Source organism: Paroedura picta, chromosome 7 (genome assembly GCF_049243985.1).
Source record: "Paroedura picta isolate Pp20150507F chromosome 7, Ppicta_v3.0, whole genome shotgun sequence".
NCBI lineage: Eukaryota > Metazoa > Chordata > Lepidosauria > Squamata > Gekkonidae > Paroedura > Paroedura picta.
Genome location: NC_135375.1, coordinates 65,308,695 through 65,322,255, shown reverse-complemented (window position 1 = coordinate 65,322,255; position 13,561 = coordinate 65,308,695). Strand labels below are relative to the sequence as shown.

Here is a 13,561-nt window from a genome sequence, read left to right as displayed (position 1 = left end):
AAGCCTATATTTCATTGTATAGTATAAGCAGAGGCTATACTAGACAACATATATAGGCACAAATTCGAAACTATTAAATACACAAGTGGAGGTTTGTATATGCAGCTTGCTGTAGTGGTTAATCTTGGTGTGGTGGTTAACAGTGGCAGCTGTAATCTGGAGAACCATGTTTGATTTTACATGCAGCCAGCTGGGTGATCTCAGGCCAGTCACAGTTCTCAGAGCTCTCTCAGCCTCACTTACCACAAAAGGTGTCTGTTGAGGGGAGAGGAAGGGAAAGAAATTAGAAGCAGCTTTGATACTCCTTTGGGTAGTAAAAAGTGGGGTACAAAAACCCCACTCTCTCTCATCTATTTTTAAGTTGTGTTCCTTAGGTTAGATTGTTTATACACACAATTTTTAAAAGCATAAGAATGCTAAAGTGGCAAGACTGCTCCACAAATACATTTATAATTGCCTTTCTGTTTTTCAAACATGCAACCAGGGTTGGTTTCTCAACTGCCTGGATTTTTAAAAAAGATGTTATTTACCAGATTAAATTACTTGAGCTGCTCATTTTCATATATTAGTAAAAGGATAGGGAATTATCCCTCCAGACCTGTTGGCAGCCCAAGTCAGAAAGAAACTGAAAGAGGTTTAAATGGCCCATGTGAATTTGGTGTATGTCAGATTTTGGGTTAGAATTAAATTAGATTTAATTTATAAACTATTTGTCACCATGAGGGATCTTTTGCTTTTTTAAAAAAATAGCAAATGAATACTATAATATTGATATAATGCTATAACAATATGTTTAATGGGTTCACTGACTTCTCAGCCTTGATTTTTTAAAAAAGTAAATCTCTATCCCCTTTTGTGGTGCTGTGAGGACACAGAGACTTCAGGAAAAAAAGGAAAATGAAGAAATCTGGGAAATAAGGCAACATGTTACACATACTGTTATAATGACATATCCATAGAATATTCCACTATTAATTGCTGATTTTAATTGCTGATTTTAAAAACCCTGTAAAAGCCCTGGTGCTGCCACCAGGGAACTGAGGTCGGGAAACTGCTTTGCCCCCAACCTTCATGTCATCAGGCTCTTGGGCACAAAATTGACTACATACACCACTGAGTGGAAGTCCTGTTGTTGCTGTGCTGTTCTAGTAGCCACAGCAGCAACAGGGAAACAGCACATATCCATCCCTGAATGGAAAACATAACTGTCTTCTTTCCGGGGCTGTTATATGTGCAAAATCCTGCTTTGGGATACTGGTTTGAACTATATTAATCTTAGGAGATAATGTTTTCCCTCCAGAACCTGCAGGTGCACAAATGCTGATGGGAAAGGGGAATGCTGTGGACAGAGTTTATCTGGATTTCAGTAAAGCATTTGATAAGGTTCCACATGATATTCTTGTTGACAAGTTGCTAAAATGCAGTATGGATCCCTATTCTGTCATGTGGATGGATAACTGGTTGACAGATCGTACCCAGAGGGTACTTGTTAACGGTTCAGCATCCTCTTGGAGTAGAGTGACAAGTGGAGTTCCCCAGGGATCTGTCCTGGGGCCTGTGTTGTTCAACATATTTATAAATGATTTGGATGAGGGTTTAGAGAGAATAATTATTAAATTTGCAGATGATACTGAACTGGGAGGGGTAGCAAACAAAAATGAAGACAGAATCAGAATACAGGATGATCTTGATAGGCTCGAGAAGTGGGCTAAACAGAATAAAATGAAGTTCAATAGGGACAAGTGTAAAGTGCTGCATTTAGGTAGGAAAAACCAAACACACCAATATAGGATGGGGGAGACTTGTCTTGGCAGTAGCAAGTGTGAAAAGGATCTAGGAGTCTTAGTAGACAACACATTGAACATCAGTCAACAGTGTGAATCGATGGCTAAAAAGGCAAATGGGATTTTGGGCTGTATCAAACGGAGTATCGTGTCCAGATCATGGGAGATGATGGTACCGCTTTACTCTGCTCTGGTTCAGCCTCACTTGGAGTACTGTGTTCAGTTTTGGTCACCCCAGTTGAAGAGGGATGTAGACAAACTGGAGCATGTCCAGAGGAGGGCAACAAAGATGGTGAGAGGTTTGGAGACCAAGACATATGAAGAAAGGTTGGGGGAGCTTGGTCTGTTTAGCCTGGAGAGGAGACGACTGAGAGGGGATTTGATAACCATCTTCAAGTATTTAAAAGGGTGCCATATTGAGGATGGAACAGAATTGTTCTCTCTTGCCCCGGAGAGAAGGACCAGAACCAATGGGATGAAATTAATTCAAAAGAAATTCCATCTAAACATCTGGAAGAAGTTCCTGACGGTTAGAGCGGTTTCCCAGTGGAACAGGCTTCCTCGGGAGGTGGTAGTTTTTCCATCTTTGGAAATTTTAAACAGAGGCTGGATAGCCATCTCACAGAGAGGCTGATTTTGTGAAGGCTTAAGGGGGTGGCAGGTTACAGTGGATGAGCGATAGGGTTTTGAGTGTCCTGCATAGTGCAGGGGGTTGGACTAGATGGCCCATGAGGTACCTTCCAACTCTATTATTCTATGATTCTATGATTCTACATGGATCCTGATGACATAGCATAGAGGCTGTGTGAACTGCCGCCCACCCCAGTTCAGATCTTATATCTGTTATGTGTTGGACTTCTCTAGCAGCCTTAAGTTAATTACCCTTCTATCAATGCTAGGATTGCCAGCTCTGGATTGAGAAATATCTGGGGTTTTTTAGGGTGGAGCCTGGGGAGGTGGAGTTTGGAATGGGAGAGAACTCAGCTGAGTATAATACCATAGAGTCTATCTCCCAAAGCAGCCATTTTCTCCAGGGGAACTGATCTTAGTCATTCGAAGATCAATTGTAATAGCAGGAGATCTCCTACTGGTCTGCCACAAATTCAGTTTGGAAAATTAATGGTTAGGAGAGAGGACAATGGATTCGCCATGTTGACCCTCCCAACATGAGTTCATATATGAAAAGAGCTAATGTGCTGACACTTAAAGCTGCATGAAATACCTTAAATAGAATTTTCACCAAATTCCAGAGTATTCCTACATCTTAAGTCTCTTGGATGACTTTTTTGATGCCAAATACCAATGCCTTCCCAGTGTGACGCCAAAGAAAGGAAATGTAGACTACAGAGTATTGGATGCTTCAGCAGAGTATTGAACTAGAACAATCAAGCAGGTGGGAATATGGTCTGCATGCCTCATGCCTATGCTGCTCCCTGCTCTAATTGAAGTGGTTTGTGCTGAGTTTGTACATCTGTATGTCACAGCCTCCTCTTCCACTCTCTCTTGTTGTGCAGAGTACAATGCAGAAATGGTTGTTTGAGACTAATTCTGGTTATTTGTGATATATAAATACAAAGGTGCACTTTTAACCAGAGCTACTTTTTTATCCACCAACTGGGGTTGATTCTGCACTTACTTTGGGTTTTTTTGGTGTGGATCCTGCTGAATTCAGATCGATTTGAACTCGGGTCTTCCTCCCCCCCCCATTGAAACAGAAAAGTGTTCTGCACTTGATTGGGAAAACTCAGAAGGGGGGGGGAGCCAAGCCCAGACAGAGCCTATTTGTTTCTTTCTTTTTTTGAATGGGGGGGGGGTCTTGAAGACAACAGAGAAGGGAGAAAAAAAAACACACGAGGCAAATCTCTATACACAGGCGTAAGGGCTTCTGCAGTTTCTACAGAAAGAAAATTATGGCTTCCTCTTTAAGAAAAGCTAACAGTCTTGGCTGGCTTTGCAGTTTTGGCCAATCAGAGCTGCTCTACCACGGAGGGAGTGCTTTCTCATGCTTTCTGAACTGCAATATTCCAATATCAAGGATTAAAAGGACTCCTGGATATGGCGAAGAAATGGAAGAGTGACTCCGGATCAATCCTCCTTGGTGCAGAGGGAAAATTAAAATTGCCCAAAATCAAAACAGAAATCGCATTCTGTGTAGAGGGCAGGGACTGAATTGACCTGGGATTGGAATAAAAGCTCTGTGCAGTTTACACCTGGGATTCTAAACCAGGATTATCCTCCTGGTTAAGAATCTAGGCTTGGGAGGCAGGAACTAACTTCTGGTAGCCATAGTTATTTGTGGGTAAATTTAAAGTCTGATTCTGTGTGATGTTGGGGACCTTCCTGCCTACCTAATGTTGGAATATGCAAGATCTGTAGTGTGTACAATTCAATAGTTTATAAAGAATATCCTACAGGAGGGCCTCAGAGGAAATATATAGTTAGCAAATGTAGATCAGGAACTTCCTGGTATTTTTCAAATAATCTCATCTGATTGGCTCAATTGGAGAGCTCCTGCACCTTTGAACACACTTCCTTCCTGATTGCCTTTAGAAGAACAGTTAGCCAGCTAGGACTCTTCTTCTCCTCGCTCTATGCACAGTTGTTCCTCTTCTTAATAAAACTAGTCTTTAAACAGTCAGTGTTTTACCTTTTTGCATATTTAAATCCCTCCAGCACCAATAAGGCTAGAGAGGAGATGGGTGTTAGAGAGTTGAAAACAGTATGATAAAAGCATTGTCTCCTGTTGTGTGACCCCTCACGTCATGATCATTTCTGTCCACTGGTTTTTGTTATGCTTTGAAGTCTGCAAAACCTGCGTTGCCAGTTTATGTCACAGTACATTTTGTTAAACTGTGAGGTGCCATGAGTATTTTCATGACTTTTCTTACAGTAGAGGAACATGACTACACCTTTGCCATTTGTTTTACTAGAAGTGACAGTATGATAAAAGAAACAGGTGTGCACATGCAGAGAAAGTCTTATTTTTTATTACAAAAGATTAGTTTGCTACAGCAAAGCAAGAAAGAGTCTTGTGGCCCTTTAAAGACAAGCTTATTGTGGCACAAACTTTTGTGAGTCAGTGCCTAGTACATCAGAGCATGAAGTGCATATTTATGCATTTATATGATTAGTTTGATTTCTGTCTTGCCTTTTGCACCAGAAGCTTTTATTAAATTATAGATTAAACAATTGGGAATGCTCCCCAATCCCTAATATTTACTATTGTTATATGGTGGCCACATCATCCTAAATCTCTGGTATATAGTGGCTTTATTTCCTATCTCATTCCCTCAAGCGCTAGGCCTTACTCCCTTTCCTCACAGTAGTACAGGTGTTGTCAGTATCCAAAGGCAGAGAAAAAAGGCCCTGGCATATTTACCTCATGACAGAGATTCATGACACACCCAGGTTCCATGAAGAAATGTATGAGAAAATTCACACCAACAAGCCTTTCACTTGACCTCTGTGCACCACTTTCAAATTTTCTAGGGTCAACCTATGGTACTTTTTTCTCTCTCTTATTGACACTGTTTGATCAGTCATTGATTTGGAAGAAAATGTTCCTTCCAAAGCATGATCTTTCACTGTTTCCCCTGATGTTAACTTCTAACCTAGCTGCACCATTTCAAGTGTAAACTAGTGTGAACACCTAGACCATTTCTGCATGGAGAATATGTTCCTGGACAGCCTTTGAATGTTGGTGGCTTTTAGAGCCCCCTCCACATGATGTTGCCTGCATCCCAAGGCTGTTTAGTAGCAGGGTTGAGATTTGGCCATTTTTGTTTTCAGGAATCACCAAAACTGGCTTTACCACTCTAAATTGTGGTGAACCATCAGGGATAAGACCATATGGAGGGGGAAACATGTGATCATCTCGACAGCTTTGTCCTGCCCTTGCACCTGCCCTCCCTTCTCTATTTCCTGCTCCAAGAATTTTTTTTAAATGGCGCGGTCGGTGTTGCAGCACGACTGCAAGCCTACATTGTCAAAGATGAAATTAAATCTTCTTTAAAGTCTCCATGGTCATTTTGGGATCAGGGAGGCAAAACACAGCCCCTTTTCTGTTTTCTGGAGGTGAAGAATGAGCCGGGAAAGAGGGAGGGGTGGGTGATTGGGCTGCCTTCTCCCGATCATACAGGGGTCTGAGCACTCTGTTTTAAAGCCAACCATAAGCACAAAATGTCTTTTTGGGCTCCAGGGACCATGCTTAGCATCTCAGAAATCCACCCAAACAGAAATAAACTGCAAAAGAACACAAATTCCAAAAAAGGAGAGAATGCTGTATCATTTTGGCATTTCTCCATAGCAACACAGCAGTGTTGATTTTTATTTAAAAAATGCATCTGTGTTGTGGCATTACTGCATAGCAACATGGAAGTGCCTTTAAAAAATTAATTTAGGGCGGGGGGTGGGGGAGAAAGTTTCAGTCCATGAGAGAACTGCTGTGCTGTGATTGGCTTGGTGTGATTGACAAGCCAAGGAGCAGACAGAGAAGTTCATTTTGCTTTTCCTTGCAGCCTCCTCAGGAGGCAAAAAGCTGTGCTGGGGCAGAGGGAAACTGTGGGAGGGGTCTCCTTGCGAGGAGGGTAGAAAATGCAAGATTTACCATCCCACATTTGCAAGCAAGAAGCCACTCATGTTTTACCCCTCTGTGCAGAAATTGTCCCAGTATACAAGGGAGGTTAGTAATCTGACCTTCCTCTATTGCTTTCCTGCGGTGAGTCTCTTATTTCTTTGATGTTCCCCCTGTTTCCCTTTCCATGTAACAAGCAGAAAGGTGAAGCTTCATCAGGTGTGCCAAGTTTTCTTCCCAATCAGCTTCCTGCTGCTCCCCGGCAGCAAATACTAGGTCCTCCTGGTGCCCTGCCTTGGATTACTCTTTCTGACTTCCTTATTTGTTGCATGGGTGGACAGACTATGGAATCACAGAATGGTTTCCAATTAACAGATACGCTGGACAAGGATATATTTCATCTCCCTATCGCTTCAGTCTAAATGCAGAACATTTCATAAGGAAAACTGTATTAGATTTAGATGAATGTGAGTTAAAACTGATGGAAGAAACATCAACTGTTTGAAATACTCCTATGACACCAGATTACTGGCAGAAAATAGTGAAGACCCCAAATGACTACTGACAACAGTTAAAGCAGAATGTACCAAAACAGAATTACAGGTGAACATGAAGAAGACAAAATTAATGACTCCTGGAACATTATACAACTTTAAGGTTTACAAGCAAGACATTGACATTGTTCAAGATTTTCTATTCCTTGGCTTCATCATCAACCAAAAGGGAAACGGCACCCGAGAAATCAGAAGGAGACTGAGACTGGGAAGGGCAGCCATGAAGGCGCTAGAAAAGATTCTTAAGTGTAAGAGTGTGCCACTGGCAACCAAAGTTAAGTTAATTCATGTCACAGTATACCCCATTACTATGTATGGGTATGAAAGTTGGATAATGAGGATAGCTGTTGGAGGATAATTTTATGACTACTGTGGACTGCCAAAAAGACCAATAAGTGGGTGCTAGATCAAATCAAGCCCGAACTCTGTGTACAAGCAAAAATGACTAAACAGAAGCACATTATGAGAAGAAAGGAATCACTGGAATGCTTGGAAAAGCTGAAGGCATAAGGAAAACAGAAATACTCAATGACTTTGCTCCAAAATGAAATATCATAACAAAACACTTGGCTGGCTGTTACCATGCTGTAATAAGGAACCTGCACATCCATCTGTCTGTCCAATTGTGGCAGGCATAATTCAAAGAAAAATAAAACTAGGAATCTCAAAATTGGCCACCAGCTTTAAAATGATTGTGGGAGTTCAAGGATCAAAAATGAAAGAAATTGGAATATCTTGGTCCAGGTTATCTCACATGCTATTTGCATTGAAATTTAAACTTCTGCACTTGTGAGTTGGACTAGGATCTGAGAAACCGAGGTCTGAATCCTCACTCTGTCATGGAAGCTTGCTGGGTGGTCTTGGGGTCATCACACACTAACCCACCTCACAGGATTGTTGTGATGATAAAATGGAGGAGAGGGAAATGATATAAGCTGCTGGGGAGGAATTACAATTGGCAGATCATTAAACAGAAGGAGAAGAAAAGTGTGGAAAAGAGTTAAAGAAATGTAGGAAAGAACAGAGAAAGGGTGGTTTTTTTTGGCTACCATTCACTTACAGGGATGCCCTTTTGTAAGATCTGGTGGTGAAGAAACTAAAGGAATTAAAGAAAAAAAGCAAACCATAGACTGGTGAAGATAATAACCTCGTTAGGAGGCAGCATCTTGGCAAGAACTGTAACTTGCTCTGGCTGGCCTTGCCTTGCTCCAGTGATGGCTCGGCTGATGGATCTAATAGGATCTGATCAGCAAATAGTTTCCCTCAGCTTCCTAATAAACCTTGTTTATAGGGTCCAGCCAGCAGCCTCTGAATGCTTTCTATTGTGCTCTACTTTCCCTGCCTCTTGTGGTGCAGAGTAGTAAGGCGGCAGACATGCAGTCTGAAAGCTCTGCCCATGAGGCTGGGAGTTTAATCCCAGCAGCCGGCTCAAGGTTGACTCAGCCTTCCATCCTTCTGAGGTCGGTAAAATGAGTACCCAGCTTGCTGGGGGGTAAACGGTCATGACTGGGGAAGGCACTGGCAAACCACCCCGTATTGAGTCTGCCATGAAAACGCTGGGGAGCGTCACCCCAAGGGTCAGAAATGACCCGGTTGCTTGCACAGGGGACACCTTTACCTTTTACCTTACTTTCCCTGCAGTCCCTCCCATCCTTGGTGACCCTAACAAAAGGAGCAGGACAGTTTTTCCCTCCAGATTCCTGGTACCCTTTAGGTCTGATCTGGTTATGAGTAGCTCAGTTCTGGGAAGATAAGTTTAGACAACATATTATTGATATGTTTAGTCAACGTATCAAGAAATATTGAGACAACTGAGTTTGCTCAGCCTAGAAAAAAAGGATAATTACTGTAGCAAGTATATTAACATTGTCAAATATTTGCAAACAATGTTAGCAAGATGTTACCAGGCAGTGGCTAACTATTTCTCACTGGGTTGCTGAGATACTTGAAGAATGCTTATGTTTCCTTTTGAGATAAATTTTAACTAGACTAGTCAGTACTGACTGATGTTTTCTTCTTTAGTATAATGATCTGGATACCTCTCAGAACCTGTGTACTAGATGGTGGTGGCATGTTACCAAATTGCAGTAAGCATAGTTCCAATGAATTGCTTGCCTACATGTTCCCATGCTTCCAAAATTCCCAAGTTGTGTTCATCCGGTTTAACTGAGGAAATACAGCACAGCATGCGACAAGCTAAGATATATATCTGAGATGATTAATGCATGTTGAAGAGTTGAGGAAGAAGCTGATTGACAGAAACTATGATCCTGCATTTCTTTTTTTGTTACCTGTTTCCTGGATGTGGAGAGCTAACCATCACTCAATTAGTCATTACACTAACATGAGTCTAATGTGGAGGGAGATTTCAGTAAAGAGCTAAAAAAAAAACCCCACTCCAGGTGTAAATTCACTTTCCCTGCTTTATGTGACCCATTTCATATTTTCACATATTACATTGCCATTGTGATGGTGGTAGCTGCTACTATTGTAATCTTCAGCCGCTTCTACATCTGTAAAACATTTATTTTGTGAGCCTCTCATGAGCATGATTATAATCAGCCTGAACCATATGGATACCTATTCGTACAAGCAGCCACCATGCGGTGACATATCTAGCAATCATGTCACTAAGGTTGCGCTTATATCAGGCCTAAAACGGTGACAAAGAAATCTTAAGAAATGGCTGGAGAAATGTGTTTTTTTTTTGTGATGCCAGAACAGTCTGATTTAAGCCTGACACACGTAAGTATGAAAACTCATTGAAGCTACAACTGGACATAAATCTTTCCATACATTTATTCAGAGAAGCCATTGCTGTCTCAACTTCGGCCTTTACTTCCATCTTCAACATCAGGTCAGGATTATATATTATCTCATTTCCCAAGACTGTACCTTGAGATGTATTTGAACTGATTCCTGTGAATTCATATCTGGTAACTGTTATGTAATGGTTCTATATATTTTTAGTCTTACATAACAACTATCAAACTAAATATCAAACAAGCATCAGTTGTGCTCAGTCACCAGGGTTTGAAAGACTAGCCAGGAGTAGTCAAGTTGTAGTCCTCCAGATGTCCATGGACTACAATTCCCATGAGCCCCTGCCAGCGTTTGCTGGCAGCGGTTCATGGGAATTGTAGCCCATGAACATCTGGAGGACCACAGGTTGACTACCCCTGGACTAGACCACAGGGCTTTCCAGTCTTATGGTCCACTAATGTTTCTGCATATCATTTGGATTTGGATTTTAAAAGATTGACATTTCCCCCCTATGTCTGCATTAAAATCTGCTTCTTCAGGCACAGACCCAAATTGCCCCCTCACTTGTCCCACAGCAAAGGAATCCACATAAAACCTGATTTCATCTTTTCAAGTGGGGTCTGATATGGGGCTGTTCAGTGCAGGTTTTTCGTCACAGCCGCTATTTTCAGTCATTTGGGCATGCCCCTTTCTTTATTGCTGTCCTTCCGCCTCCTCCCTCCCCCCTCTTTCCCTCCATGCTGAAAAATCTGCCTTCTTTTTTTTTAAGAATGGTGATCGTGTTACAACACTGTTTCTAAGATTTAAAAAAGCAGTCTTGCATAGTAGTCTTATAATGTGATAACCCATTACATTCAGGACACCCTGGGGAGAAGGAAGGTGATCAAGGGTGCAGCATGGTGGGATTAAGGGGCATGACAAAAATAAAGGTGCAAGCAAGCATCATTTTGCAAAAAAACAACAACACATGTTTTGAAAAGGGGAAGGGAACAAAGCATGATGGGAGACCGCCTCTGTCATACTCAGTGCAGAAAGCATATGACAAATTTCAGCCTGGGAAATGAGGGGAAGAAAGCCCAAATGTGGAAAGGCTAGAATCAACTCACAGCTTCCACGGGAAATCCAAAGTAAGGCTCAAACCAGGTATGTCTCCTAATGAGGAAACAGTCACTGCTCACTTCTTCAAGTCGCAGGTATCTGAAGTAAGCAGTGAGCTATGAAAACTCATACTCTGCCACAAATTTTGTTTATGATGCTACTGGACTCTTGCTCTTTTCTATTGCCACAGACAGACTAACCTGGCTACCCATGTTAAGCATTATAAATGAATGACTATGAATGTTATTTTTATTTAAATATTTATAATTTTCTCCTATGAAACATGAAGGAGTTCACAAACAAAACCCAGCAAAATACACAGTGCTATTTCTGCTAGTCTTGAAATGGCTTAAGAACTCACAAAACTGAGGGAGAACAATCTCTGAGTGGCATTACAATGTGTGTGGACAACCCTCCCACAAGGCCATACATAAGCAAGTATAGGACTGTACATGTTAAGGCTGGGGTTGTACTACTCCTTTCCCCAATTGAGAGGGGGAAGAATGCACACACAGCCTTAGGGTTGCCAACTCCTGACTAGGAAATTCCTGGAGATTTGGGGATGGAGTTTGGAGAGAGTGGGATTTAGGGAGGAGAAGGTTTTTTGCAAGGTGGAGTGCCATGCAGTCCCCCCCCCCACCAAGGCAGAAATTTTCTCCAGGGTAAATTATCTGCAATCTGGAAAACAGTTGAAGATTCCAGGCCTCTCCTGGAGGTTGACAACCCTACCCTGTTCTTTTCTTGATAGTTGAGAAGAGGATCCTTAGCAAGAATGTACAGATGCACCGTTTCATTATGTTGTTAAGAGTGCCAGCTTCTAATCTGGAGAACTGCGTTTGATTTCCTACTCCTCCACATGCAGCCAGCTGGGTGATCTTTGGCCAGACACAGTTCTCTTAGAGCTCTTTCATCCCTATCTACCTCACAGGGTGTCTGTTGCAGGGAGAAGAAGGGAAGAAAATTGTAAACCACTTTGAGATGCCTTTGAGTAGTAAAACAAGGGGTACAAAAACCCAGGGCCATTCCGCACGACTTTAATGTAGCAGAAGGTTTGCAAATTGTAAACGCTACTAATTTGCAGTTCTGCAAGATGTCACACACAATCTGCCACACTCCTGAAACAGTTCCGCAAAAAGCGATTTGTTGTAGCGCTTAAAGGGAAATCGGGAAAAGTGGATTCACCCTCTGAAAAGCGCTACACTCTTGCAAACAATCTGCAACACTAGCGAAAAAGACCTGTGCGTTCCCATTGTTGTGGTTCCAACAAAGTCCCTCCCCCTGGGTCTCTCCTCCGAACTTCCGGTGAAGCGATCACCATTTTTTTTTCTCGGAGCGAGCAGAAAGCAACGGACCAGTGAGCCTTCATTCACCCAGCGAGGCTTCTCTGGCTACAATCCCTTAACAGAAGTGATTTAAAGCTCCCCTAAGTCCCCAAGCACAACGCAGTCCCCTTTTCAAGTTCCCTTTATTTTCTGACGAAAATCGTTCCCGTTCGGGGGGGGGGATTTTTCTTTTCACTCGGGGGAGCATGGTAACAATGAATCGCCAGCTCACACGCCAGCTGCCAGCTAGATGGGTCTCTCCATTGCAACAAATTAACGCATATTCGTTGCAATGTGTTTTTTTTTTTAAACCTGTGCTTAAAGGGAAAGGGGCTTTCCCGGAGCATGATAACAACCGCCCATTGGCTGTTCGTTTGATTGACGGCCAGGGGCGGGACAAAGCACAGAAAAAATCGCTTCCTGTCTAGCGATTTTTGCGAGACCGGAAACCTGTGGGAAACGAATGAAAAGCTACTGGATTCCACTAAAAAAGCAGGTATGCGTAACACCAAGATTTCACTTTTAAAAATAGCGTTTCCACTTTGTGGGACCAATTGGCAACATTGGTCCTTGTGCGGAAACACCCCCAGTTCTTCCCTCCATTTCTACTTCTAACAGAACATAAATATAAAGATACAGGAGAGAGCATCAAAAATGCCAGAAATAAATGTTATTGTACTGCAATATTGTTTACCAACAAATTCCAACAAATGCCACATTTAATACAACCAAACCAAGTTACACATCTTAAATTGCATTCACAGTCACGATAATCTGTGGTTGACACAATCCCAGTCTGAGACAGTGAGGAGAATTAGAATGTTAAATTCAGTGTAACAGTAAGATCATAGTAATCCTCCAAAGTAAATAGGAAATGAAGCCTCTCACCTATGTGCCTCATTTCTATTTAGTTCTTTGGTCTAGTGCCCTTGGCATTGGTAGGACATCTATGCAGGTGTATCAGTGATTGTGAAATCTTGTTGAAGGAGGATTATCTCCCCTTCTAAACACTTTCCCATAGCATTTTTGCCTTCTCCGGAATAAAAACTGTTCAGGCTTACCTCAAATGCAGGGTTTCTGTAGCCCTCAGAAAAAACATTGTTAACATCACTCTGAGTCATGTCCTTAGCCAAAACAAGGGCTTTTTATTCAGACTTCTTTTCAAGGCTGCGTCTCTGATAGTGCACAACCAGCACCAACGTCCAGTAAAGCTGTGAGTACGGAATCTCTCTTCCTAGAAGTTTACCTGACTGGAACCACGCCCAGAGTTCTCTTATGTTATTCATTGCTCCACCTACTGGGTCTCTTGCACAAACCAGAATGAGATCCTGAGCTTGTGAAATTATTTTTTTAAAGGTCACATGTCTTTTGTTACATTGTTGTTAAAATCGTACCTCTCCTAAAACCAAATGTGTAGATTGCTGTGAAACCTACTGTTGCAGAGCTTGAGGAGTTGGCAGTGTTTTC

General features: G+C 42.0%; 1 protein-coding gene across 1 annotated transcript in view; it reads right to left on the bottom strand.

Annotated features, from left to right (window-relative positions):
- SLC28A3 (solute carrier family 28 member 3) overlaps positions 1–13,322 on the bottom strand; it is a 76,952-nt gene extending 63,630 nt beyond the window's left edge. The window contains exon 1 of the mRNA XM_077344649.1: positions 13,156–13,322. Within this exon, the coding sequence (XP_077200764.1) occupies positions 13,156–13,215 (60 nt within the window). The 5' untranslated portion in view covers positions 13,216–13,322. The remainder of the gene's footprint in view (positions 1–13,155) is intronic.
- Between the last annotated feature and the right edge of the window lie 239 nt (positions 13,323–13,561).